This window comes from Pipistrellus hanaki, assembly GCF_964339955.1.
Source record: "Pipistrellus hanaki genome assembly, chromosome: 2".
NCBI lineage: Eukaryota > Metazoa > Chordata > Mammalia > Chiroptera > Vespertilionidae > Pipistrellus > Pipistrellus hanaki.
In genome coordinates this window covers 14,302,764-14,328,797 of record NC_140504.1, presented here as the reverse complement: position 1 = coordinate 14,328,797, position 26,034 = coordinate 14,302,764, and the positions used below count along the sequence as shown (strand labels likewise).

The 26,034-nt window shown below is 37.1% G+C and overlaps 1 protein-coding gene across 1 annotated transcript in view; it reads right to left on the bottom strand.

The window, feature by feature from the left end:
• The window catches only part of TMPRSS15 (transmembrane serine protease 15), a gene marked incomplete at its 5' end in the record, with an annotated part of 105,809 nt that overhangs the window by 22,963 nt on the left and 56,812 nt on the right, over nucleotides 1-26,034 (bottom strand). Inside the window, 5 exons of the mRNA XM_084874325.1 lie at nucleotides 5,212-5,344; nucleotides 6,116-6,226; nucleotides 13,227-13,367; nucleotides 15,209-15,334; nucleotides 18,625-18,714. Of these exons, the coding sequence (XP_084730451.1) occupies nucleotides 5,212-5,344; nucleotides 6,116-6,226; nucleotides 13,227-13,367; nucleotides 15,209-15,334; nucleotides 18,625-18,714 (601 nt within the window). The remainder of the gene's footprint in view (nucleotides 1-5,211; nucleotides 5,345-6,115; nucleotides 6,227-13,226; nucleotides 13,368-15,208; nucleotides 15,335-18,624; nucleotides 18,715-26,034) is intronic.

The window sequence follows — 26,034 nt, the reverse complement described above, 5'->3', positions numbered from 1 at the left end:
TTCAACTACAACTGCTTGTTCATTGTCCACATTTAGAGCAGCACACCTAGCACGCCCCCAGCACCGTGATAGCTTTTAGCCAACAGGTAAGCTTGATTCATCTTAGGTTTTCTGACCTCGACTCTTAAAATTCTATAGCGCACAGAAGGAAAGAAGTACCAAGAGAAGAAATGATCTTCACTTCATCAATTTCCTCTTTTGTGCAACCTACTGTTAGGGAGGAAGTTAGACTTGAGAGACTGGGGTGGGGCCAGCCCAGGCGTCCTGAACAAGGGATGGACCAACATTGCCTTCAGACTGCCTTTCTATGCAGGCCCAACAGACCACCAGTGGGCAGGTTCTTCCACCATGCTCAGGGGAAAAGGGCATGACCTCAATGTGACCTTATTAGGTCCTGGACTAATTATAATATAATTTGCATTTTCCTTTTGACTCCTCCCCCTGTGGGGTTTTTCTATATGCATTATGGGTAAGGGCATGCCCAGAAGAAAGATAGTTTCTGTCAATCATCCCTGAATGCAAATGGAAGTCTCCACCTAGAAAATCTCTCTTTTAAGCGCAGGGGATGGGGCCATGCACTCTCTAGACTGGTCCTCTCTTTTGGAATGCATCAGTTCTTTTCATCGATGTATTATAAAGGGATTTTAAGGTCAATGAAAATGAAAGTAAAGCAAAATGGGGTTTATTGAAGATACATTTCAATAATACTTTCATTTTCATGGATCTTAACATCCCTTCTACATCGATGAAAAGAACCGAGGTCCCAGCTGGTCCAATGGGTGACGCTACCGAATGAAGAACAAACGAGAGGTTGATGGGCCAGCCTGTAGCTGCTCTCCGTTATCTTACAGATGGAATGGTTTGGGGAAGGAGGCAAACTTGGCATCTCCTCCCAAAACTATGGCTGAAGGAAGGGATACTGATGGGGGACTGTCGGAAACAGGATCTATGGACAACACCTTAGACAATTTGGCCTTAATCCATTGCTGTATATCCTTGATTCATTTTGTTGAGGCCCAGGGTAGGCTGCCCTAAGATATTCTACAATGCCATATCCACTATTTAGTACTAAAATCACCAGAGAAACAGCAAGAGCAAGAAGAGCTCTCTGACTCTCCTCTAAAAAGCAGGAAATAAATCTCTATGATAGATGCCCTTCCTTCTGAAGGGCTGAGAGAGACAACCTTGTCACAAGAGTTATAGAATCCAGAGCTGGGAAGCCTGTGTAAACAAACACCTTCACTGATTTACTACCCAAGCCCAAACTTGGTTTAGATTCCTCTCTCAGGAATATCCAACCCTGCATAGATTCCTTTCTAATGAGCACCAACTTGCTTTTTTTTTTTTTTTTTTTTTTTTTTTTTTTTTTTTTATCAGTTTCTCACAAATTTATTGTCCAAAAAGGATAGGAAGGTGCCTGGTTTCCCCACTTCTTCAAGCCTCCTTTTATGATTTGGGCATTATATTGTGACTCTCCTGTGCACAAGTATTAAATTGTTTGTTTGTGTTTTTTCTCCTGCTAATCCAGCCTTGTGTCAATTTTATTATTTTATAACTAGTCCGGCCAGAAGAACTAAAGGAGAGGGGAATGGGTGAAGCCTCTCCCGCTCTCCAACCATCTGTAACATTATTTTCTCAGCTGGCACTGGAGTTCATGGTTGAATATCAGGCATACAACATACACCTCCACATTTACTAGGAAGTTTTCTCAGTGCACCTATTTCTTTCAATGTGTTATTATGATATAAGGACATATATACAACACTTCCTTTAGAATTTAGTGTCGGGGGAAACCTGTCTTCCTTATGGATGGTGGCATGTGTGTTATCTCAGAATTAAAGTCATGTGATTTTTAATATTTTCCTTTTTGTGTGTGTGGGTTTCCAGAAATCTCAGACACAAATATTAATAATTATGCCGACCCTGAATGTTTCATAGGTTTGCCTCTTTTTTTTTTTTTTCTTGGGCATTATTTTCACCTACCACTGTTAACCTTACTGCATATATTTTTCTATAAGTCATTCCCCTTTCTTTTGAAAAGATCATTTTATATAAAAAGGAAAAGAATGGAAGGAAAGAAGAGAGAAAAGGAGGGAGAGAGCAAGGAAATAAGGAAGGGAGTAAAAATAAGAAAAAAAATAAGAAAAGAGAAAGAAGAAAAATATTGAAAGAAAGCAGGAAGAAAATATATTAGATTTGATTAGTTTTAAACAAAATTGCTCCTGGTTTCAGAGAAATACAGCATCATTTAAAAGTTGAGCAGTTGGAAATACTTTTTATAGGAGAATAATGACTTCTAGTTTTTAATGGCTTAGCAAGGCAAATCAATTGCACAGTTCATTCACCGGGTAAGCGACAGTGCAGAGTGCTTCACTAAGAACCACAGTTATCACCTTAAAAATCACCACTCAAGTGCTCTGAACATTTATTCTTGCATCAGAATAAAATGCTTTGATCAGAGACATGAAAATGTTGTCCAAGGTACTTTTTAGTTATGCATGCTCTAAATGGCAGGGAATGGAAATGTTTCACTTTGAAAAGGGAAGGCTGATGAAATCTGCCTCCTACGATTGACTAGAATCTTCGGGGAATTGCGTTTTGCAGCCTATCTGCATAAATAATCTTGAGAGACCACAGTGCCTTTTTAATAAATTGACTGCTAAATTACTTTCCAGGGTACCAAACACATCATTTTAAGCTCACCGAGTTTCCAGTCCAGACAAATTCTCATTAAGGCTATAACTTTCTTTCAATTACCAGGGCACTACAGAGACTATTTAATAGGTGCAGGCCTGAAGATTAAAGTCTTTGCAGAGATTACCTGACTCATTTCTGAAGAAAGCGAGTGTCTGACCTTCACCAAAAACATTGCATCAAAGGCAGTGGGATGTACTGTTTGCTTTACACACATTAAAAAAAAATCTAGTTCTCTGTCCCTGTCTCCAGATGGAAGGAGTGTGATTCATAGGAAATGAGGTCAGTGAACTCGAGAGGAGAATCTGCCTGGGGAAAACATGTAAATAGACAGCGCACAGTGTGTGGAATTGGCTGTCATTCACTCAGCCCTGGCCATTTTCTAGGAGGCCTTTCCTGACATGCAACAAACGGAGCAGGTTCTCCTAGAGCACACAGACTTTATCACATTATATTGTAATGACCTATTTATGTGTCTATCCCTACTGCATTTGAAGCAGAAGTAATGTCTTATTCATCCATGGGACAGACACAGTATCATTGCTAATGCTTAGATTTCCGATCCGGGAGGAATCAACATGATATATTTATTTTAGAAACGGTTAAAAAGTAATAAAATATATGTTTCCTTTCCAGTCCATTCTCTCATGCCATGTAGGGTTCTGTACTCTGCTACCACTCAACAAATGTCATTCAAATTCACTAAAAGAAAATGTCTGTCGAAGAAGATGCTGACCTTTTTGATCTTTATAAACGACTCATCTTAATCCCCCATGTCCTCCAGGAAACAAGGGAAGATTCGCAAACCACAGTAGAAAAAAAACTCTTATGTTTATAACCATACAGAGATGCTTAAAAAGGTGGCAAAAGCTCATTGTACATATCCTGCAGATTCATCAGCCATGGAAACGAGGTCAAGGTACCAGTCTCCTCAGCCTACTCTTTACTAAGTTCCTGAGTCTGTAAAACAGTCCTTCAGCATCATTGGCAACTCTAGTAGTGGAAGCAAATGACTTCCTAGGACCTCACCTGTAGGCACTCACCACTGAACCAAAATCAACATTGAAGTGGGAGCCTGGAATCAATACCATTTACTCAGTGCCTTGCTTGAAGTGAGAATAAGAAAATCAACTGTCAGTTTTGGTGTTTGGTTGACTCTTCATGCAAAAACCATCATTTCCCTGTAACTCACCTGCCTTCAAGACTCCATATGTCTCCAAGCCCTCTCATGTTGAAAGGGTTTTTGTTGGAATACATGGTACAACGTATAGCAAAAAGGATAATATATACAAAGTGCAGGAAGATTCTAACTAATAGGTACAAACCAAAGTGATAATTATTTACATAATGGCTGATAACACTCATTTGCTCCTCTTGATAGAGACTGACTTTCTACTGAGCCTGACAGCACTTGAATGAGCCTTGGAGTTGGGGAGTTCCCATTCTGAAGGACCAGCACTTTAGGAGGCAAAGGGCGTTGATAGCTTTCAATCCAATTGTAAAAAGTTACAGAGCATTTCTGACACTCTGACTGGAGCCTCAACACATTTTCCTATTGTAAAATATGTCTATGTGATTGCTAGGCACTTGATAATAATAAACAGTGTAACTCTCCCAGTCTACTGTAGACTAGCCATTATGGGTTACATGTAAACCTTACCATTATACTGATGGTATTTCTAGTGGAAAATATGTTTTGGGTTAAAAAATAAACATCTGAAAATAAATTTTAAAAATCTGTGCTGTATAGCATGAAGTCTATTATATGACTTACTAATAAATTAGAAAGAAGGGCCCCTTACAGGGAAAGCAATCAATTCTATTTTTTTATGAATTATTAAAAGCTGAGATAATTGCCAAATGCTGAGGGTATTTGTAGATGTGGACTGAAATTATATCTCTTTGTAACTTTGCATAATCTTTTAGAACAAATTAGAAAAATCATTCCCCAATTCAGTGCAGGAAAAAAAAAAATGACATAATTAGACAACTTTTGAGATACTGTTGACATACTTTTTGGGAAAGTCTTAAACTTTTACATATCTTTTCTCATAACAATTACACTGCTATAAAATTTCCAAAACAACAACAATAAGAAAAATATTATAAACATGTTACAAAAATATAGGAAAAGTATGTTCTCTGCATGCTTGTAATTAGTTATATGTATTATGATATAGCATACAAAGAAATATTTAATTTCTTTAAAGTAATAACCTATAGAATATAGCTAATGATATCAGAAATATGCACATATAAGTAGGCTATAAAGTAGAACATAATGTATTAGTTTGCATGATTTTATAATCTTCCTATATACTTATATTTATGTCATATTTATTGAAAAACTATTAATAGTGGAATGTAATTTGAGAATGGGGTAATCAAGATTTTTTTCTCCCTTTTGCTTGTATGTACTTTCTAAATTCCATAAATTTAAATATCTTAATAAACCCAGCTTGATACCAATTCAAAAGTCTGAGAATCTCAAAAGGAGAGCTGAGTAGAATTACTTACCCTAGTCCCAGCAGCTGACAAACATCATTTGAAATCTGTGTGGTCCAGTTCTCAGCACAAGCTACATGCCATTTGCTCTGGATCCTGAACTGCACCAAACCATTGTTGCTCAGCGTGCCATTGAAGAGACGCACTAAAGAGATTAGACACAGGGCCATTTTGACAGAAGTTGATACAGGTAAAGGATGGACTCTGAACTAAACGTGCAATGTTCTTATTATTTAGAGTTTAGAGATTGGTTGTAATTTTTCTTCAGAGCATGTTGAAAGGCCCCAGTTGAAAATACAAATTTGGTGGACTTCATTTTCCTCTTTCTATAACAGTTTTCTCATGGCTGAAATAGAGCTAATTCTTTTATATGTTAAGCTACAGTGCATGGCACAGAATAAGTAGCATTCAATATTTGCTTAGAGACAAAAGTAATTCATAGTAAAAGTAGCCATTACTCATGATATTATAAAGATTTGGAGTGGGGCTAACTCACTTAGTAGATTATGAAGAAACAGGAATGAAAGAACCATGCCTAAGAAAACCAGTTATAAATAAAGATGTGCCTCTACATATAGGCAATGCTCAGAGTATAATCTTTAATAGGAGTGGCGCTCAAGTGGTGTGGGCTATTGTCTCTCCATGGTATTTTATGCTTTCTCCCTAAATATGGGTTGTCCTCGACTTAGTTATTAAGTGTAGTAAATTTAAACAAAAAATAAATAATTGGGGCCTGCATTGTAACTTTTACCTAGAGTGAGAACAGAGGTGCTGACATCATTGGGAGATGCCCATATGCCAAAGCATGAAAACATGTCCCAAGAAACACATTTATAATCTTCCTTTCACATTTTTAGAATCCAAATTTAGAGGCTAATGTGACAAAAGTATTTTCCTAAAAGTAAAGCATACATACCACAGTGTGCTTCATCGGAGCCATCCTGACAGTGTGGAATACTGTCACAGAGATTGACCAGTGGAACACACTCTCCATTCTTACACTGAAAACTGTCTTCCTTGCAGGGCTCTATGGGGAAATATTTATTGTATAAGATAAAGCAATGACAAATAGAGGATTGTGGAGTATCCACCCCATTTTTGTCCCTTTAAACAAGCCCCTTGAAGCAGCATGTGGGTGAGCCAACTTTGCTATTGAATAAGACTATACACATAGTTGTTCAGAACGTCTCAGAAAGAATAGTGTCAAAGCCAGAGACAGGCCTTGAGAAGACTGTGGACAGAACCTCAAGCATCTCCTTGACATCAGAGCATGGGTCATGACACACCCTTCCCTCACAATCTTTGTTAATCTTTCTTTGATAAATTTCTCCATCCCAGAATGAACATACAAGCAACAACCACTGAAGTGCTACCCAAACATAGAAAGAACTCTTGGCTTCACCATGAAAATGATACCTCCAATCCTTTACTTTATAAAAATGTGGATGTTGCCTTTTGGTGGGACCAAAGTTGGACCAGGCTGGAAACTCAGAGTGTAGCCAGCTGGGAAAAAGTCATAAGAAGGAAATGGAAACTCTGCAAAGGAATTTGTGGGCTGAACTGCAAAAGCAGCTTTGGAGTCACGGAATGTGCTTAGCACATGAAGAAATAGGAGAAAAAATGAAGAGATTGGACAAGAAGCAACTAAGTAGTTCTGGAGGCTGGAGTTGGTTTCCAGAGTTTGAGTTGTGCAGAAAGACATCTACTGGGAAGAGTCATTGTTTGAAAGGAGTGGGTGATGCTGTTCCCTGGAATTGTTTGTTTGGTTTTAAGGAGACATCTGTAATCTGACACTCAGAAAAGGGTTTACTTCCCTCAAAGTGTTTTTTAAAAAATATTTATATTGATTTCAGAAAGGAAGAGAGAGGGAGAGAGAGATAGAAACATCAATGATGAGAGAGAATCATTGATAGGCTGCCTCCTGCACGCCCCACACTGGGGATGGAGCCCACAGCCCCGGCATGTGCCCTGATTGGGAATCAAACTGTGACCTCCTAGTTCATAGGTGGATGCTCAACCCCTGAGCCACCTGGCCGGGCTCAAACTGTTTTTAAATTATGGCTTAAGAGGCATAGCTACAAGCTGATATCAGGGTCTCTGTGGGGTGCCACGTGGGATTTGGGAGGAAGATAATGGTTGGGTAGGGAGGGGCCTAATGCCTCTTTTCCTGCACTGCACATTGATAGGCATAACCAGGAAGCCAGAGCATTTGATAAAAAGAAGGAAAAGGGAAATCTGTATTTTAAAAGCTATAAGAGAAAATTGACCATGAACTATTATATTGTTTTCAAGGAGACACAATTTAAGTTAAAATGGTTTTAAAGTTAATTGTACTAATCTCCACAGACTCTCAAGTTATGATGACCAAATGTAATGGCACTTGAAAAGAAATAGTAATTTGTGTTGTTTTAGAATCTAGATTGAAGCCCCAAATCTGAGAGCACTGATGATAATATTACGCTCTAATAAAGAGTTTCTATAGTATACTTATTAACAAAACAAAACAAAACAAAAAACTTGTCCAGCAACTATCAATACCCATCATCACCTATTTCAAGTTATTTTAGAAAAACGATTAGTTTCTTTTCCTAAAAAAATAGTCTACATGTAGTTATTGAGGGGAGTACTTCCATGTGGGAGAGGGGGAAATGGTGTCGTTGAGCACAGCAAGTGAGGGGTGCTCCAGCACAACCAATTCCTACTCACTGAGGGTTCAATGTATTCCTATTAATATACCAAATACATCTCATTTGAAGTTGAATGGTAGTTAAACCATGGGCTTACTAATCATATGACCTTGGTTTGATCTGCAATTTAACCATTTCCTTTTTATTTATTTTTGACCAGGACCAAATAAATTAAAATCTTTCTGAGAATCAGTTTCCTTGACTCTCCAATGGAAACTAGTCTTATTTATGTCTTATGTGTATCATGAAAGTAAGTTAAAAAATAAAATATATTTAGCATGTTAATATGAATACATTGAATACTCAATAAATAACATTCTTTTTAAAAATATGTATATTTTTATTGATTTCAGAGAGGAATGGAGAGAAAGATAAAGATAGAAACATCAATGGTGAGAGAGAATCATTGATTGCTGCCTCCTGCATGCTCCCTACTGGAGATCAAGCCCACAATACGGGCATGTGCCCTTGACTGGAATCGAACCTGGGACCCTTCAGTCCACAGGCTGACATTCTATCTACTGAGACAAATCAGATAGGGAGATAAATAACATTTTTAAGAACAAAAATAGTAACATTTAAAAGTCATCCTTTGCATTGATAATTTTAAGTTAATATTTTTTCTTCCAGATGCCAAATGTATTTCTTTACCTTCCAGGTAACCATATAAAGAACAAGAAGTCATACCTAATCCATTCCTCTGGATATCTGACAACAATAATTGGAGCTATTTGTGTACCTTATTTTCAACTTTGAAAAATTATGTTTTTTCAATGCAAATCTAAGTTATCTTAATAAAAATGTATTTTAAGGAATACATGGTCTGGTTGGTTATTTCTACAAATTTTTGCCCTATGAGAGAGGAAGGTTACATATATCAAATGTAATACTATTAAGGGGGTTCTTGTAAATGTAATTATCAATTTGTTTCTTGAACACATATTTTTAACCAGATTAGTGAGATAATAAATGGGTAAAGACAACTAAATCTTCTACAGGCAAACATTAATATTTTAGTTACCTTTATAATTTATCTTTCTAATATTACTTCTCCTTTAGAAAATGGAAGGTTTAAAACGTGGTGTACATGTGTTTGTATTTCCATATTTTATTTCATCTAATCTGTACTTTAATATTGTTATATTTATTTAAAAAGTTGACAGCCTAATTACATATCTATGATCAAATATCTTAATATACTTATAGAATGTTAGTCACCACTAGCTATTTTTAAATTATCTCATTACCTTGTTTTCATAGCTTGTTAAAGTCATTATGTAAAATCATTATGTCTCAATGCCAGTAATTTAACCATAGATAAACTGACTGATAATTTTACTTTTTTACTAGTATAGTCAAGCTCTATTTAATTGAAAAAACACATATTTGTTGAATGGAAGTTTCAATATCTGGATTAACATATGAATAAAAACATTTGTAAAGATTTGAAAATTGTAATTCCTTTTTGTGCTCTAGTGAAAGATGTTAAAGGTTATATGCTAGGAGTCTAGGAAAATTAACTTGTTTCTGTAAGAGGAATGCATTGAATGAAAAATTGCTGAATGGGGAAAAATGGTCTGTTGTTACTGAACTGACGAGAAGTAATACATTCTGAGGAGATGCCTAAATAAACTCTTTAAAATGTTCTTTACATGCATGAGTTGGATTCTTATTCTTTTCAACAACATATAGCAGTTCAGCTTCATTAAGAAGTCTTTAGTTCGAAAGTTTAATTCTCTGTGGTCTCTGAAATCTTATTTCTGATCGTTTTATACTCATAGTGGCAAGAGAGAGAAAAAAAATATTGCTAAGAAATGAATTTCCCCATATCCTTTTTATGAAGTCTCCAGGAACCCTGCCTCATTTAGTCAACATATGCTCAGTTTTAGATGAAGTGCAATTGATCTCTAAGGCACATGCCCCACAATCTAGAGAGGGCTCTAAACCTTCAATGTAATCAGCTGCCACTTCCACAGTTGCCCGATACGTACAGCTAACTTCCACATGAAGACTCTGGATATCAGAGCCACAAGGAGACATTTGAAGGCGACCGATCTTAATAAATCTATACTTCCTACATTCCAGTTGAATGTAACCGGAAATGTTACAAATAGGACATAGGAGATACAAAAACAGGGTATCTAATTGTTTTACATTTCAAATACAGACTTTGGAAGTTGTCCCAAAAATATCTCAGAAGATAAATGAAGCACAAAAATGCTGAACATTTATGATATCCCTTTTACACTCTTCCCCAAAATGACCAGCCAAGCAGAGCACCAATATAAACAGATATGTGTGCCCAACCTCTCTTTTCATTGCCAGCTTGATTATCTTCCGCTGCCAATTCCCTGTTCCTATAATTGCTTTTCAGGGTTTTTTTTTTTTGGTGTTAAAAATCTCTCTGGGAGAAGACTGTGCTGATGACAACTCAATCATTCAATTTTCTGCTCCCCAGCAGCATCTGTCCCGTGTCCAGGAGGAATGAGAAAACACATCCCCAGCATACTCACCTCACAGCAATGGTCATGGAAGACTCTGCTCTAACTTCAGTCAAAGGAATCTTCTCTAAATGATTTACTCCCTAAATAACATCATCATAGCAGCTGAAATCTAGCAAAAGGGCAAACCAATATAACCCACCTCCACACCATAAAATCCGGTCTCTATTTTGTGTGGGAAGCAATAGTTTATGCTCTTTCGGCTTTTATCATAAATAGAAATTGCTTATAATATTTTTCAGAATCCTTGGTGGGGTATTTATCTCATTATGAAACTCTGATAAAAACCAGTGACTGTAATATTTTCAATAGAAGAGATTTACTAGTATTGCTGTCTGCCTTTTCACAACTTATTCTTTTTCCACTTCTTTCTTCCCTCTTCACTTAAAATTTAAAATATGGGTTAAAGACTAACCATTCTCTAAAATTTTGTTTTTAGATGTTTTCTCTGTTGTAGGTGGTGGAATGGCCAATCATCATTTCAATTGTTTGGAGTTCTGAATAAGTTTTCTCCCTTTTGATTAGAAATATTTTTTTATAGTTTAGTTGGTTTAAATGTTCATCTCATTTCTTTGAAAATATAATACTTCTTTCAAAAGTTCTTTCCATGACATTATTCTTAGAAAAAAGTTGGGAGACGCTTGCATCCAGTACAATAGGTATTAGGCACTTGCTTGCTCTATTTGAAGATACTTTGCAGAACTGAGCACATAATTCAATATCATTCAAATATGAATGATATTGATGCCTATACATTTTTTATTGCAGCAGTTCCTCCTTAAAGACTTAGAAATACCACTCTACTGTTTTTAAGTATTTATTATGAAATCAGCAACATATAAAGATTGTCTAACTTTTGACTCAAAGTCTTCCTTTTGAAATTTTAAAATTTAAACAAGAAAGTTACAGTGCTGGCCTGCTTATTAATTTTTTACACCCAACAGTAAGATTTCGTGATTTTTATGTCACTTCAATCATATCCAGGATTTATAAAATTTCCCCCATTATACCTTTCACTGTAAGCTTTGGTTCTTTCCCTTTAGAGATGCCTATTGTTTTCAAGTTGTGGCTTTATGTTTTTCCTGCACTTCCATTGCAGACTCTCATAATTATTGTCGCTTCTATTCAAGTGGGGGGGATGGGGATAGATAACATACAGGTCAATTTTCATATTTGCTATAAAGCTGAAAGCATACAGCTTTCTGTCATGCGGCCACAGGTCCAGGCCAGGTGTGAGTGGAAGAACAGGTATTTGCACAGATGGATCTGGGATTGGATAATAGGCCAGATGAGGATCAAAGCTCCCAACCTACCTCTTTTCTAGATATTCTAATTAAAGACAAACTGGCCACGCTCTCCTAGGGAAGGGAAAGATAGATAGAGGCAGTAACCTATATTCTGTCTTTCTGATGTATTTGCCCCCAGAGAGAACCATGGAGTCGTGGGCAGTAGCATAAGAAAAATCATAGTCCAAGAGGAGCAGCAAGTGAGAAAAAGTTCCCTGTAGATTGTTAAATGCAGAGAGTTATATCACAGATGAATAAAAAGATACTAGGGGCCTGGTGCATGAAAATTTGTGCACTCAGGGTGAGGGTGTCCCCCCCAGTCCAGCCTGCGCCCTCTCTCAGTCCAGGAGCCCTTGGGGGATGTCCACCTGCCGGCCTCGGCCTGCTCCCTTGGGGTATTGGGCCTCAGCTGGCAGTCAGACATCCCTCTGGCAGTGTTGGAGCCCTCAGGGTATGTCTACCTGTTGGCTTGGACCATTAGTTGGGCATCTTAGTGATGCCACAGAGGCGGGAGAGGCTCCTGCCACTGCCTCTGTGCTGGTCATCCATGAACTAGCTTCTGGCTGAGCAGTGCTCCCTGCTGTGAAAGTGCACTGACCACAAGGAGGCAGCTCCTGCGTTGAGCGTCTGCCCCCTGGTGGTCAGTGAGCATCATAGCAACTGGTTATTGTTGCACCTTTAGGGTCAATTTGCATATCACCCTTGTATTATATAGGATAGATGTATCTGTGGTGAGCAGGCAGGAAACAATTTTGTTCTTTATGCTCCTGCTAATTATGACATGAATATAAAATAAAGATAGGAGGTTAGAAGGTTGTGCATACCAGCAAAAATCAGCATCAAATTCCTTCATTCTTCATAGAATTGGCTTTACCCTGGTTGTCTCTAAGAAGTTAACGATGTTAATCTTTTAATTGGATGTTGTTGGCATTCAAACAGCTCACTTGCCTGTCTCCCTGCTGTTCTCTAAAAATGCTCTTGGCAAAGGGAATGTGACAGACAGTCCTCCTTCCTCACAGTGCCAACAACCCGATTTGCAACATTTAAAATGGCCCACTTCAGTGAGTAAAATCCACTGACTCTTCACACACCAGCGAAGGGCCAAATAGATTTGTTGAAAAACGATGTGGATTCCTGCTTTGAACATATTCAGGTAGTGGCTAAACAGATGTAAAGGGACAAAGAAAACCTTTTATAAGATGAGGAAAATGAGTGTTTTATAGAATGCAAAGATTGAAACGTATTTAGGCCTTAAAGTCCTATATGCTTTTTTCAAAAAAAAATACATTTTATTGATTTTTTATGAAGAAGAAGGGAGATAGAGATTTAGAAACATTGATGAGAGAGAGAGAAACATTGATGAGCTGCCTCCTGCACACCCCCTTACTGGGGATGTGCCTGCAACCAAGGTACATACCCTTGACTGGAATTGAACCTGGGACCCTTGAGTCCACAGGCCGACGCTCTATCCACTGAGCCTAGGGCAGTCCTATATGCTTTTATCGTTTTGCTCCCAAAGTTACAATGCAACACGTAATGCCAAGTGCACTCACCTGGAATACCCAAGCCATAGCCTGTGGTGAAGTTGGCTATAAACCCCCGCTTTGTCAGTGCATCGTTAGTGATGAAAAGCACCGTCATCCTGTTAGTGGTTGAAAACACATCCTTCACTGGGCCAGGCCCTGTGTACACAGCTGCTCCAAAGGAAAACAAGAGAATCTGTCAGATGATCTGTTGGGTCTAGAAAGAAATATACCCATTTTCTCAGTTCCATGCAATGGGTACATTCTTCTACATTCTGGACACTGCTTCTTGGAAGCCAAATTCTCTAATGATCTTTTCCGATATTACTTGAGGTTTTTGTGGCTCTATACTTTAATGATGAATTTCTCATAACATTCTCTGGCTGAGAGGCACCACTACTATTCAAGCTCATGTTATCCCAGAAATATGATTATCTGGATGCTTCTAAAACCGTTATGAAACAGTGGAGAATATAGTCTCCCTTAATAACTTTGTCCAAACTTATTTGACTTTTTTTGTGTGAGTTGAATCATTTACCTGATCTGAAGGATGGATTAATGAGAAACAGATTATATAAACCTAAATGGTAGTTTTCAATAACCCCTGTGATTTAGGGGTTGCATAAACAATGAAATACTCTACTAAACATTAAAGGCTTAAGCAAATTAAAAATGCATTCATATGATTAAATAATTTATATTCTGGATCCCTGAAAGCAAGTCTGTTTCAAAAGAACTGTTTGCCTACAAATGTGAAAACTAGGATTCTGAGATCCTTTAGGAATTATCATTTTTCAATGATTTTTATACATATAAGTGGTGAAGTTTTTTTTTTTTTTTTAATATATTTTATTGATTTTTTTACAGATGGTAAGGGAGAGGGATAGAGAGTTAGAAACATCAATGAGAGAGAAACATCGATCAGTTGCCTCTTGCTCACCTCCTACTGGGATGTGCCTGCAACCAAGGTACAGGCCCTTGACCAGAATCGAACCTGGGACCCTTCAGTCTGCAGGCTGATACTCTATCCACTGAAGCAAACCAGTTAGGGCTGAAGTTTTTATTAGGACAATGCGACAAAATGTTTTTTTTTATAAATTGTACATAAGAAAGTCGCTTGTGAAGTTCCTCAGTTCTTCCCAGCACTGACCTGGCCCCACTGCTTATTTTATTGATTATTTGTCTTGTGTGTGGCTCTCAAAAGCCTTTCACAACAAACAACCTCTCAATCTAGAACTTTGTAGGATTTTGCTGAAGAAACCCATGTGATGGGTGCTAGATTAATATAACTAGGGAACCCTCGGCAACAATCTGCCCCTTCATTACTGTGGAAAGTGCCCTCTGTAGTCTTCATTCGTTGGTCACATTTTCATGTGCTTGCAACCTGATTGCATCGGGCCAGATTTTACAGAAAATGGTTTAAATGAGTGCAAAGCACAGTTATAAAACACTTTTACCTTCAAAGTGTGCTGTTCATGCATTTCAGTTGACCCATTATACATGTTTATACTTTAATATATGACTTAGCTAGAGATAAATCTTCCTTAAAAATTGGTAGTAGTTCAATATCAATGATTATATTTGACAGATATATTTTATAATCCAGGCACAATAATTTCCTTTAGAATAGTACATTTTCCCCATGTTTATTTAAAATTACTGATTGTGGGGAAAAATTTTGGTCAAATTTTTAGAAACTTATTAGAAGCAGCTAGTAAATTAGAGACAAAGACAATTAAAAAAATAATGAATGCAATTTGTTTTGTTAGTTTGGTATATAATAAAATTTGATTTAGTAGTTATATCTGGGCACCTGATGTTCACACAATGCATAGAAAAGTGCATAGCAGGTGTCCTTAGCTCTTAGTCTCCAAGGTGTAATGCTTATTGTAGGGAATTAACACTTGCTAGTAGGAACTAAAAGCACGATTTCATTTATTGGGAAACGCTCTCTCCATCAGTCCAACGTTTTGAGCCATACAATTGTCACAATATTTATACTACAGACTTACCTAAGAGCAAGGACTCATTTCCTCCACCATCTCTGATTTCAACTACATCCGCAATATTTTCTAAGTCAAATTCTTGAAAATGAAGTTGTATGTTCTTTCCCTTTTGTGCATTTAAATTCCAAACACCTTAAGAGTAATAAATAATAACACTTAGCATAGAACATGCTTCTTTTTATTTTACTTAAAAGCTTAACTCCCTTGAGAATTTCAAAAACACTTTCAAATATATATATATGTGTATATTTAAACTATTTTATGAAATATATATATTTAAACTATTTTATGAAAACCAATACTCCAAACTGTTGTTTTTTTCTGAGTATGTGAGGAAATATATTGGTCTAGTGATGAGTATTTATAGTAAAGTTTCAGTAAAATTTGAAGTGATTTACTGAAACTGAATTTGTTTTATTTTATATAAAATGGCATACTTTACTCAAAGCTTGCAAATAGTATTTTGCTCCTGCAATCTACATTTAATAAACATCAACGATATTAATATTCTAGTTTCATTATCTTATTTCTCCTGATTCATTTTACAGGAAAACGGGGTGATTAAAATGCAATTTGTAGGACAAGGAAACTTTGGTATTTCTTTAAGTGATTTTGCCATTACTTAAACACGTCGTTTACTGGTAGTTCATTTTGAAAAACAAAACAAAACAAAATAAAAGAACATTGCCAGCCTTAGAATCAAGAAACACTCCTTGTTCTTTATTGATTTCTTAAACAATTTATTCTTTAGATTCCGTTCTAAGTCCTTTCCTCATGCCTTTCATGTTCTTATTCACTCATAAAGAAGATCATTTCATCAACATAGTAATGACTTTCAGGTTTATTTTCTGCGCTTTTCTTATGAAGTAGATAAACTATTGTGTATGACTGCATGTACTAGTATCTCAAACTCATACATGTAATAAATAGAATATGAAATTATTTCCTCCCTAAGCTCATTTCTCTTCTTATCCTTGCTATCTCAGTAAATGGCACCACTAATTATTCACTCACAGTTGTCTACACCACAAACCTCTGCATCTTCATTGACCTCCTCTCTCCTACCACAGCCAACCAATCACCCAGGCCAGCCGATGCTATCTCCCCAATCCCTTGGTCTCATTTCCTCCTGAGTCTCCAGTGCCACGCTCTGAGTTTAAGCCACTCGTTTTTCTTTACCTAATTGGTGATGCTGATGGTTCTCTTCCCTTGACGTCTATCTCTGATCCTATAAGCAAGATGGGTTCATCTAAAATGCAAGCTTGATTTTACCACAATTTTCATGTGAACCATTGGAAGCCTCCACAGTATTCTCAGAAGGAAATCCAAACTGCTTAACATGATGCAAGATTCCTTCCCTCCCCAATTTCATTGTTTACTACTCCTTAATTTTGCTTGAAGATTCAAGGAAAAAAAATTCTTGTTTCCTAACTTCTAAACTTCCCATCTGTTACATACCTTTCATGTCCCTCCATAGCATCCTGCCTTTATCCTTATTATAACAGTACCCTGGGTATTTTGTAATCCCTGACAATTTATCTGAAGCTTCCTCTAGGATGAATTATGTTTGTTTCTTCTTTACTTACTTTAGTGCCTAACAAATAAAGTGCTCAGTATATGTTTGTTGAATAAATCAATACCCTTACTAGATTTCTCCAAATTGTTCTTTCAGTATTCCGCCAGTTTTCATATTTTTCAGAGCATTATTACTTTGTACAAGTGATATGTTTAAAAGATGTCTTCAGTGTGAAGTGGAGATGATTATCTCTGGTTCCCCAGACAATTCACATTAAATTAATGGCTGTTTATTATTGTTTTAAATCAGATATGTCCCTAAAATAGTGACTCTATTATTCTATGAAAGTGATACTTATCTCTGGATCATTTGAAGCAAGACCAATTGACATTTTCTAACAGCACGTTTTTCACTGTCATGGGGCCATTTCTTTCACTGGTAGAAGTCTCTGATTAGATCCATGGTGCTAACCAGGTGTGGCCATGGGACAAAACATGTCTTTTTCTCCCACCACAGTGGAATCTTTGTAGGAGGAGCCAGGAACTGCATCTTTAAGACAATCTCTACTCAGCTCCAATGAACTTCTCCATTTAGGAGTAATGATCTACCAATAGAATTTGTGCAGTTTCAGCTACCATCTTCTCACTAGACTTAGATTTCTTTTTAGTAATTATTATTGTTGTTGTTATTATTATGATTATTTTACTGGGGATCTAATCACATTACTCTAGCTGCTTATTGACTCTAGGCTATATTTGCAAAAGGTGAGGATGTTACAACTGACTCTTCGCTCTTTATACTTTTCACTGACTTTATTCTATGGAATTGCAACCTTGTTATGTACACCTCAGGCATCATATGTACAATCAAAGAGAGTGACTAAGAGAGCAGTGTCTGGCCTGGCCGTAATGGTTCAGGTGGCTGGGCATTGTCCCATGTACCGGCGGTTGGCCAATTCAATTCTCATTCAAGGGCACATGCCCAGGTTATGGGCTCCACCCAAACTCTGGTGGGGGTTGTGCAGGAGGCAGCCATTAATGTTGCACTCTCACATGGATGTTTCTCTCTCTCCCTTTCTCTCTAAATAAATAAAATATTCTTTTTCTTTTTAAAGAGAGAGTAGTACCTGGAGTAAGCCTGGCTCTTTTGATTCCCATTTTAATTTGAGAATTATAATAGTAATTAGAGGCCTGATGCATGAAAATTCATGCACTGGGGGTGGGGCTACTCAGCTCAGCCTGCCTCTCTCACAGTCCTGGAGCCCTCAAGGGAGGGAGGTGACCCAGCAATCAGGGGAAAGCGATGGCCCCATCACAGCTGCTGCCACTGCTGGCAGCACAAGCCTCGGCTGGCCCTGGTTACCCGAGCCTTGGGTGGCCCTGGGTGGCTGAGCAGCTGCTATCCGAGGCTTGCCTGAGCCTAGGGCATCAGTTGAGCAGCACCATCTGAGGCTTGCCTGCACCTTCAGCAGGCCCTAGGCAGCTGGGGGGCTGAGGGTGGGTCTGACCTCACCATATGCTTGCAATACCCCTAGCGGGGCTGAAAAGACTGGGGGACTCCAGTGGGGCTGGGGACTAGGCACTGCCATCCTGTGGCTATGGGTGTCACCATCTTTGTGATGGCATAATGGTTAATTTGTATATTCCTTCTTTATTCGATAAGATAGCACTTGCTTGAAAGAATTGTGAGAAGTGACTGAAAAATTATATTAAGCACTAATACAGCACCTGAAATAATTGCTTAAAATAGCAATTTATTCTTGTTATTCTTGTTGTTAATGTTATATTAAGCGATCTCATAAATGTAGGTGAATCCAGATGTAACAACTTTTTAATCTATTACTGCCTCAAGGGGACACTCTGATAAATACACTTGGTTCCCATGGCCTGGAAAAGAGATGACTCACAGAAAGCCTGATTAGGGTAGTTGTCTGGGAAGTTCATGGAAGTAAACGTTGTATTTGGCTCCCACAGTTCAAAAGGTCCTCCACAGTCCGCTGGAAAGGAAAATGATGAAAAGTCACTAGTAACGTAATGTTAATTTCAGGAAGATAATACTATTTGCTAGAAAATTTCCAACTACATTTCTTGGTTTTGACAGATACATTTTAGAGTATGTGAATGGGAAAATCTTGTAACTTCAGTAAAGGAAAAACACAGGCAAACAGGTCTCTTTCCTGAGGAATGCCATAAAACCTTAAATATTCCACCGTTCTTTGTGGAGAGCATAATAGTGTGCAGCATTTTCCAGAATTATTTGGGCAAGAAAATAGTTTTGCTGAAGGTATTTTATAAACAGACTGCATGAGAAAGGTATCAGCCCTCTGTAGTAAAGAAGAAAATGATCATAATGGAACAAATATTTTATCTGCCACCCTCTTATGAGAAGGCTAGTAAATCACTAATCTTGCCATTTTTATTTTTTCTACTTTTTTGGGGGGGTGGGGGTGCAGAGGGGAAACCTCACTATCATGTTTATTGAAGCATTTGACTGTCAGAAAAGGGAGATAAACTGAAACTCCACTTGCTTAATAATTGCCATAAAGTGGTCTGTTACCAAACACTGTCCAGGAGACAGGTTAGGACTGGACTTAATGCAAATTTATTAGCAAATGAGAGCACAGGGTTCCATTTAAAAGAATGATGCTTTAAGTAGGTAGATTACATTTATAATTCTTCGCATACTTATATTGTCATCTTCTTGCTTATTAGAGGAAAATTCTCATGTAAAAATTCTTAAACTACAGTTAGTATCCCAATTCTTTTTTTTATTATCACGTTACATTTATGATCAAAAGAATGAGTGACCTAACTTGAAAAATATGGAAAACTAAGATAAGTATGTATTTTTCCTATCCTTAAAGCAGGCTCTCCACTGGAATTATTTACTCCTAATAAAATAGCAATCAGATTATAGGAGGGACAATTAAACATCTCTACCCCTATGGCAATGCCTCGGTCATTCCCTCTTCTTTCATACATCTTTTATATGCCATCTTTCTTATTTATGCAGATCCTTGGGAAGTCATGTGCATCTTCCAAATATGTCTGCAATAAGCCTCTTAGATTTGGGTTTCTGATGTACCTGATGGGACAGAGAGGCAGTGGCTGTGGCTTGAGAGTAGCATCATTGCCAAACTATTGAAGCATAGTAACCTCCATTTTGTATTAAAAACAAACAAACTGCTGTTTGAATTCTCTGCTATTGTTAGATAGTCCCTACTCCTATAAACTCTGTCACTTCAAGACAGTCTGTTATTCTGCAAAATGACTTTGGTTTTTTAGTTCAAATAATAGAAAAAGATAAACTTAACTATCTGACCTCGCAAGCTAGCCCTCTAATGTAATGGATGAATACTGATAATAATTCCAAGTACTAACTCAGTATGTGTTCAAGGTTACAAACTAGCTGTAACAATATCCTGCACAGAGGACTTTGTGAAATCTGCAAACAAAGAAGCTCAAAAGGTATAAATATGAGACACTTCCTCTACGTAGGGGCTCAGAGATTTGGAAGAGACACCTCCTTCTGGGCCGTACACAATAAACGACTCCTAATTAGTTGGCTCATTAAGTCGTCTTGTATCTTATTCGATGATTTACAATACAACAGTATCTTATTCTGCAGGGTGGCAGGCCCTGGTCTACCTTCCATACCCTCCTGGGCCAGGCTTATCTAAACCCAGTTGAGCTTAGTAAGAATAATAAAACCTCTTACAAAAACTTAACTTTTGCAAAATGTTTCCATAAACATTGTCTTACTTGGGGAAAGAATATGGGTATTTGGGAAGATGTGTTAGAGCTGGTGGATTAAAATTGTCTCTCACACTTGTGTGGCTCAGTGGTCGAATGTTGACCTAGGGCACATGCCCTGGTTGCGGACTCGATCCCCGGTGTGAGGTGTGCAGAAGGCAGCCAATCAATGATTCTCTCTCATCATTGATGTTTCTATCTCTCTCTCCCTCTCCTTTCCTCTCTGATATCAATAAAAATATATAAAAAATAAAATTGTTTCTCTGAGTTAGTTATTTTTCTGTTTGAGACTTGGCTTTCTCATATATAAAATAGATATACAATATATTAGAGATTTTCAAGGTTGTTTTAAAAATCAGACATAATTTGTGACAATTGCCTACATAATACTTGGAATCTTCAGTATTGCTTTTCAATGCATACTTGTAAATTAGGAAACTACTATTTCTATTTTAAATGGATGGCTTGAGCATTTGAGGTATTCAATTGCTTGTTAACGCTGTGTACATTCACTTAGTGTAGGGCTGTCGAACTCAATCAGAGAAGGGGCCAAAATCTAAAATCCAGCCTAAATCGCGGGCCGAATGGTTTACTGAACAGTCATAAACTGACAATGTCATAAACTGACAGCGGAGTGCAGTGATGACAGCGCGGTGCGGGCCACATTGCAAGGCCTGGCAGGCTGGATTTGGCCCGCGGGCCTTGTGTTTGACACATGTGACTTAGTGTCAAAGTCAAAACTTCAACTCAGTTAATCACAGTTTCATCCCACAGCACGTTCCTATCTCCTATTGGGTTGATTAAACTCTGAATCATTTTGACCATCTGGTCTGAGTCATGGGCAGAGTTTAGACTGAGCCTTAAGTGGCGCTTGATCTGTATATGATATATTCTTGATGGGTATAGGCAGAGAACTAGGGAAGAAGAAAACATAAATAAAAGCATAAACAATTAAGGTCAATCATGAATAGATCAGAAGGGAGGAAAGCAGGACACTGAAGAAGGCATTGGAGACATAGAAAGAGTGATAATAATGGGAATAAGGACATATTCTTCCCCTGGAAAGGGTGAGAGAGGGGCTGAGAAACTCATATGCTCCCACAGCGGCATTCCTGTCCTTGATTTTGTGAATAATTGTTTTGCAAAGATTTCTGTAGAAGAATCTACTACAACCTCTTAACTCCCATTCACTTAATTTTAATGAATCTAAGTGCCATGAATTTCCTTCAATTCTCAATGAAACTCAGGGAGAAGAGAGTGTAACTGCAGAGACAAAAACAAACAAACAAACAACAAAAAACACTGCAGAGTTAAGACTGGAGAAAACCAGTTCCTCCTACTTCACAAGTTCAGCCATGGCCAGTGTGGCCAGTGAGATTTTTGTTTTATTTTGTTTGTTGTTTTTGATTATCATTCTCATTCTCTTTTCAGGGAACAGGAAAATTTCAGAATCAGCTACTCCTACTGGCTGACATTTTAGAGAATGTGTTGAATTTTCACATAACTAAACCCTTAAAAGTACATTATATATCAATGAGTAGGTAGCACTTAAATAAACATACAACCAGAACCAAAATGTTGTCCAGTGTAGCTGTTAAGCTGTCAAGGCAGGCAATTTAGATAGCATTTCTCCACTGAACAGAAGTCTTGGAAAATTCATTCCTTTAAAATACTTAAGAAGTACTTTTTGAAATGCATTTCAAATATATCAAATAACTAACCAGTGGGATACATCTCTGATCCTTAACTTGATAATGAGTTTCAATTACCCTGAATACAAATAACTGTAAGGAATTGACAAAAGCATTTTTGGCCATTCTACATCTGATGACACCATTTATTTTAATGGGGTGTTGCTGTAGTGGAAATGTAGCTGGTGCTTCTTAGTAGAGGAGCCAAAGACTCATGAAATGTAATTCAGGATATCACAGTCATGCTGTGTTATTAGATAAACCATCTCCATCCAGAGAAAGAGTTAAATAGCCAGTCTGGTACAGGAACTCAATTCAACTACACTTGTTAAACTCTTCCATTATTATTTTTTTTTTCTTTGAGCTGTTCTTTTGATTAATTTCTTACTTTGTCAATAGGGGGGCCTCTGACATGTATGAGATATGTGTCAATGTAGATACATTTATTATCAGGTGAAAAGGTGGAGAGCCCAACTTTCATTTAAGATAAGAAGATTCCACTTAAAAATGTTTGGTAAAAGAAACATCATTATCATAGTAATACACAGTCATACAGTATTGCAGAAAACATTTTGAAAGTTAAAGTTGCAAAATAAAATCTCTCATCCAAATCTGTGCTTCGTTTATGACAATAAATATTTCTATGAACAGGTTCTAGGGCCCAGCCATAAAGGTAATATTTGTATTCAATTTATGACAATAAAGTTCAATTGTCATTTCTTATGGTTTACATTGTACTTGTAATAGCAACTCAGCCAATGATAGCTCTAGTAAGTAGGTAATTTGGTTTAAAAGTAAAAAGATAAAAAAAAATAAAGTAGCCCAAAACACACTTATATCAAAGTATATGAGTAAACTTAACATGCATTTGCTAGGGGTTTGAATATCGAGTCACACTAATAATAAAAAAGGCAAGCAGTTCTGCTAAACTATAAGGGAGGCCCCAGCTGGCAGCCGGCAGCAGCTAGGGACCCTAGCTGTGCATGAATTTTGTGAACTGGGCCTCTAGTCAATTATAACAGAGGTAGGTAGCTACTGATTCATTTCTACATGAAGAACTAAAATTGGATTATTTAGCTCTAAGTATCATGTCATGCCTATAAAACTTTACAAGTAAATATTTGTTTTGTCTTTGGAGATAGAAAATGGCTTAAGAGTGACCAAGTAGAGCAAAACCTGTAGAAATAAAGGGTGAATATTAAAATAGCTAAATCTACAGTCTTTGTTTTTTTCTCCCTCCCCCCTTCCTTAATTACTGTTTATAGTCACAGAAACAAGTCAGGGGATTAAAATGTGGATTTCTTTTTGCATATACCTATCCTATTTAGTAGGGTTTTGTCATGAATCATCCCAATTGTGCTGCAAATTAGCGTGATATTTGTGCAAAAACATGTTTACTTTTTAAAGTGTTTTCCAAACAATACCCACATTTAAGTGATTTGCGCCAGTGTCACAGGGCAAGGATCGATCATAGAGTGATTAAAGTCATAAAATGGAAGAATTCCTGCAATTATGAAAATGGAACTTACATGTCCCCAAAGTAGAAATACAGGAGGAAACTGATTTTTTCTATTCAGTTACTTGTCTGGGATTGCTTTTTTATTTAAATACACAATAAGAGCTAAAGAAAGGCTATTAGCCAGTCAGCCAAGGTTTCCTTTTCTTTATGCTCAAGCAAATCAGTGATCTGGAACCAGGAAAGCTCTGCTCAAATCAGAATTTCACCGCACCAATGGCAAATGGCATTACGATGAAATTGTTCAGAATGCATTTGACGGTAATTAACATTTTCTGCTGTGCTGAATATTGGCCTGCAGTGAAGCATTTGGAAACTGAAGTATTCTCTGGGAAAATTCTGAAGTTTTTATGTTAAAACCTGATGGGTTACTCTACCCTTATCGTTTCCCTATTGTTAAAATACACAGGGATATCTTAGCTCCTTGACATGGAGGTATTTTCTTTCTCTCTTTTGACTAGAATAGATCTGAGGACAGTATGGCTTGTATGAGGTTTTAAAATGGGGACTAATATTTAACATTTTATTTATGTATATAATATTATGTACAAAAATGATCTCAAATTTCCTATTTTAGGTAGTGAGATTTGTTACTTTTAAAATATCAAGCCTATGGCTATGTTGCTTCCACCTAAAATTGTTTTCTTCTTGATGACTTACTGATGAGTAGAAGAAAATGCTGGCAGAAAGGATTACAAAGGAAATCCATTGTTTTAAATGATTATAATATCAAAATAGCAAGATATTGCTAATACTTGGTATCCATAAGAATTATTTAGCAAACCAGCAGTGATTTTAATAACTATAATTTGTTTTTTTGTTTTTGCGTGAAAATGTTTTAGTTGAGTGTGGGGCACCTACACAAAATAAAGCGAGACAATAATTTTTGAACAATACCCCAAAACCCAAATGATTGTATTTATGTTGATATTTTCTTTACTCCTATCCCCATTGTCAAGAATTTCACTTCTGCCCAGCCAGTGTGGCTCAGTGATTGAGTATCAACCCATGTACCAGGATGTCATGGTTCAGTTCCTGGGTTGGGGGCTCAATCTCCAGTAGGGGGGTGTGAAGGAGGCAGCTGATCCATGATTTTTTCTCATCATTGATGTTTCTAACTCTTTCTCCCTCTCCTTTCCTATCTAAAATCAATAAAATATATTAAAAACATAGAATTTCACTTCTTGCTACAAGTTTATGGCCAATATTATTAAATGAGGATGCATGGTACTTTCCTGCTTTGGCTTCACTTTTTGAGTGTCTTTCTGTGTCTTATTTAATGCTTCTCTAAAGCCTTCTCCAGTCACACTCTCTCTTCCACAGTCCTCTATCACTTACATCTCTCATCTATTAATTTTAAGGGCACATAATTATATATTGCTTTTAATTTTTATTTACATTAATTATATATTTATTTTCCCATGTATCAATGGTTATTGCTACATCTCACATTTCTTACATGGTACTTTGTGCATAGTAGATATTTATAAAATTTGAATGAGTGTTTGAACTGTTAAGGGATTTATGTATAACCCGTACATGCAACTAAACATGTTAATACACAAGATGGTAACTATAAATTGGCCTTCTGGTGGTATATAAGTGCACTTTCTATATGATCTCGGGAGATTAGTATGACTATGTAAATACTAGCCTCATCTTAACAGCAGCTCATTTGTAATGTGTTCTCCAGTAGCAGTCATTTAACTTTTGAGTTGTTAACACCACTCATCTAAAAAGTCTATTATTTTTAACTTTAAGATTGGAAAGGAGGAAAACATATGGTTTTGGAACTAAACCAAAATTGCACAGTTTCGCCAAATCGCTTTGCTGATGTGAGCATGGGAAGAGTTTCAAGTGTGCTTGGAAGGAAATGGGAATTGGCACAAGTGCTGGTTGTGAGCTCAGCTCCATGACAGAACAGAAACATCCATAAGGTTTGACACAAGCAAAGCTGTGGAGCGGGAGCTCCAACCACCATACTCCAAACACAAAAGGAAAGTTTTGCATTAAAACTACAATGCAGTTTGGCCTACATGGTCCGAGGTTACAGGTTCGATTCCAGTCAGGGCACGGGCCTGAGCTGCAGGCTTGATCACCAGTGTTTATTTTGATATTTTCATAATAGGGGTGTGTGTAGGAGGCAGCCGATCGATGATGTTTTTCTGTCATCAAAGTTTCTATCTCTTCATCCCTCTCTTTCTTAAAAAAAAAAAATCAATAAAAACATATTAAAAAGATAAAACAAAAAACCACTGGATGTTCCCAAGAAAGCCTCTTATAAAAAAAAAAAAAAAAACAACCAAAAAAACATATAAAAAACTAGAATGCAGTGAAAACATCCCAATTAAGGGAAA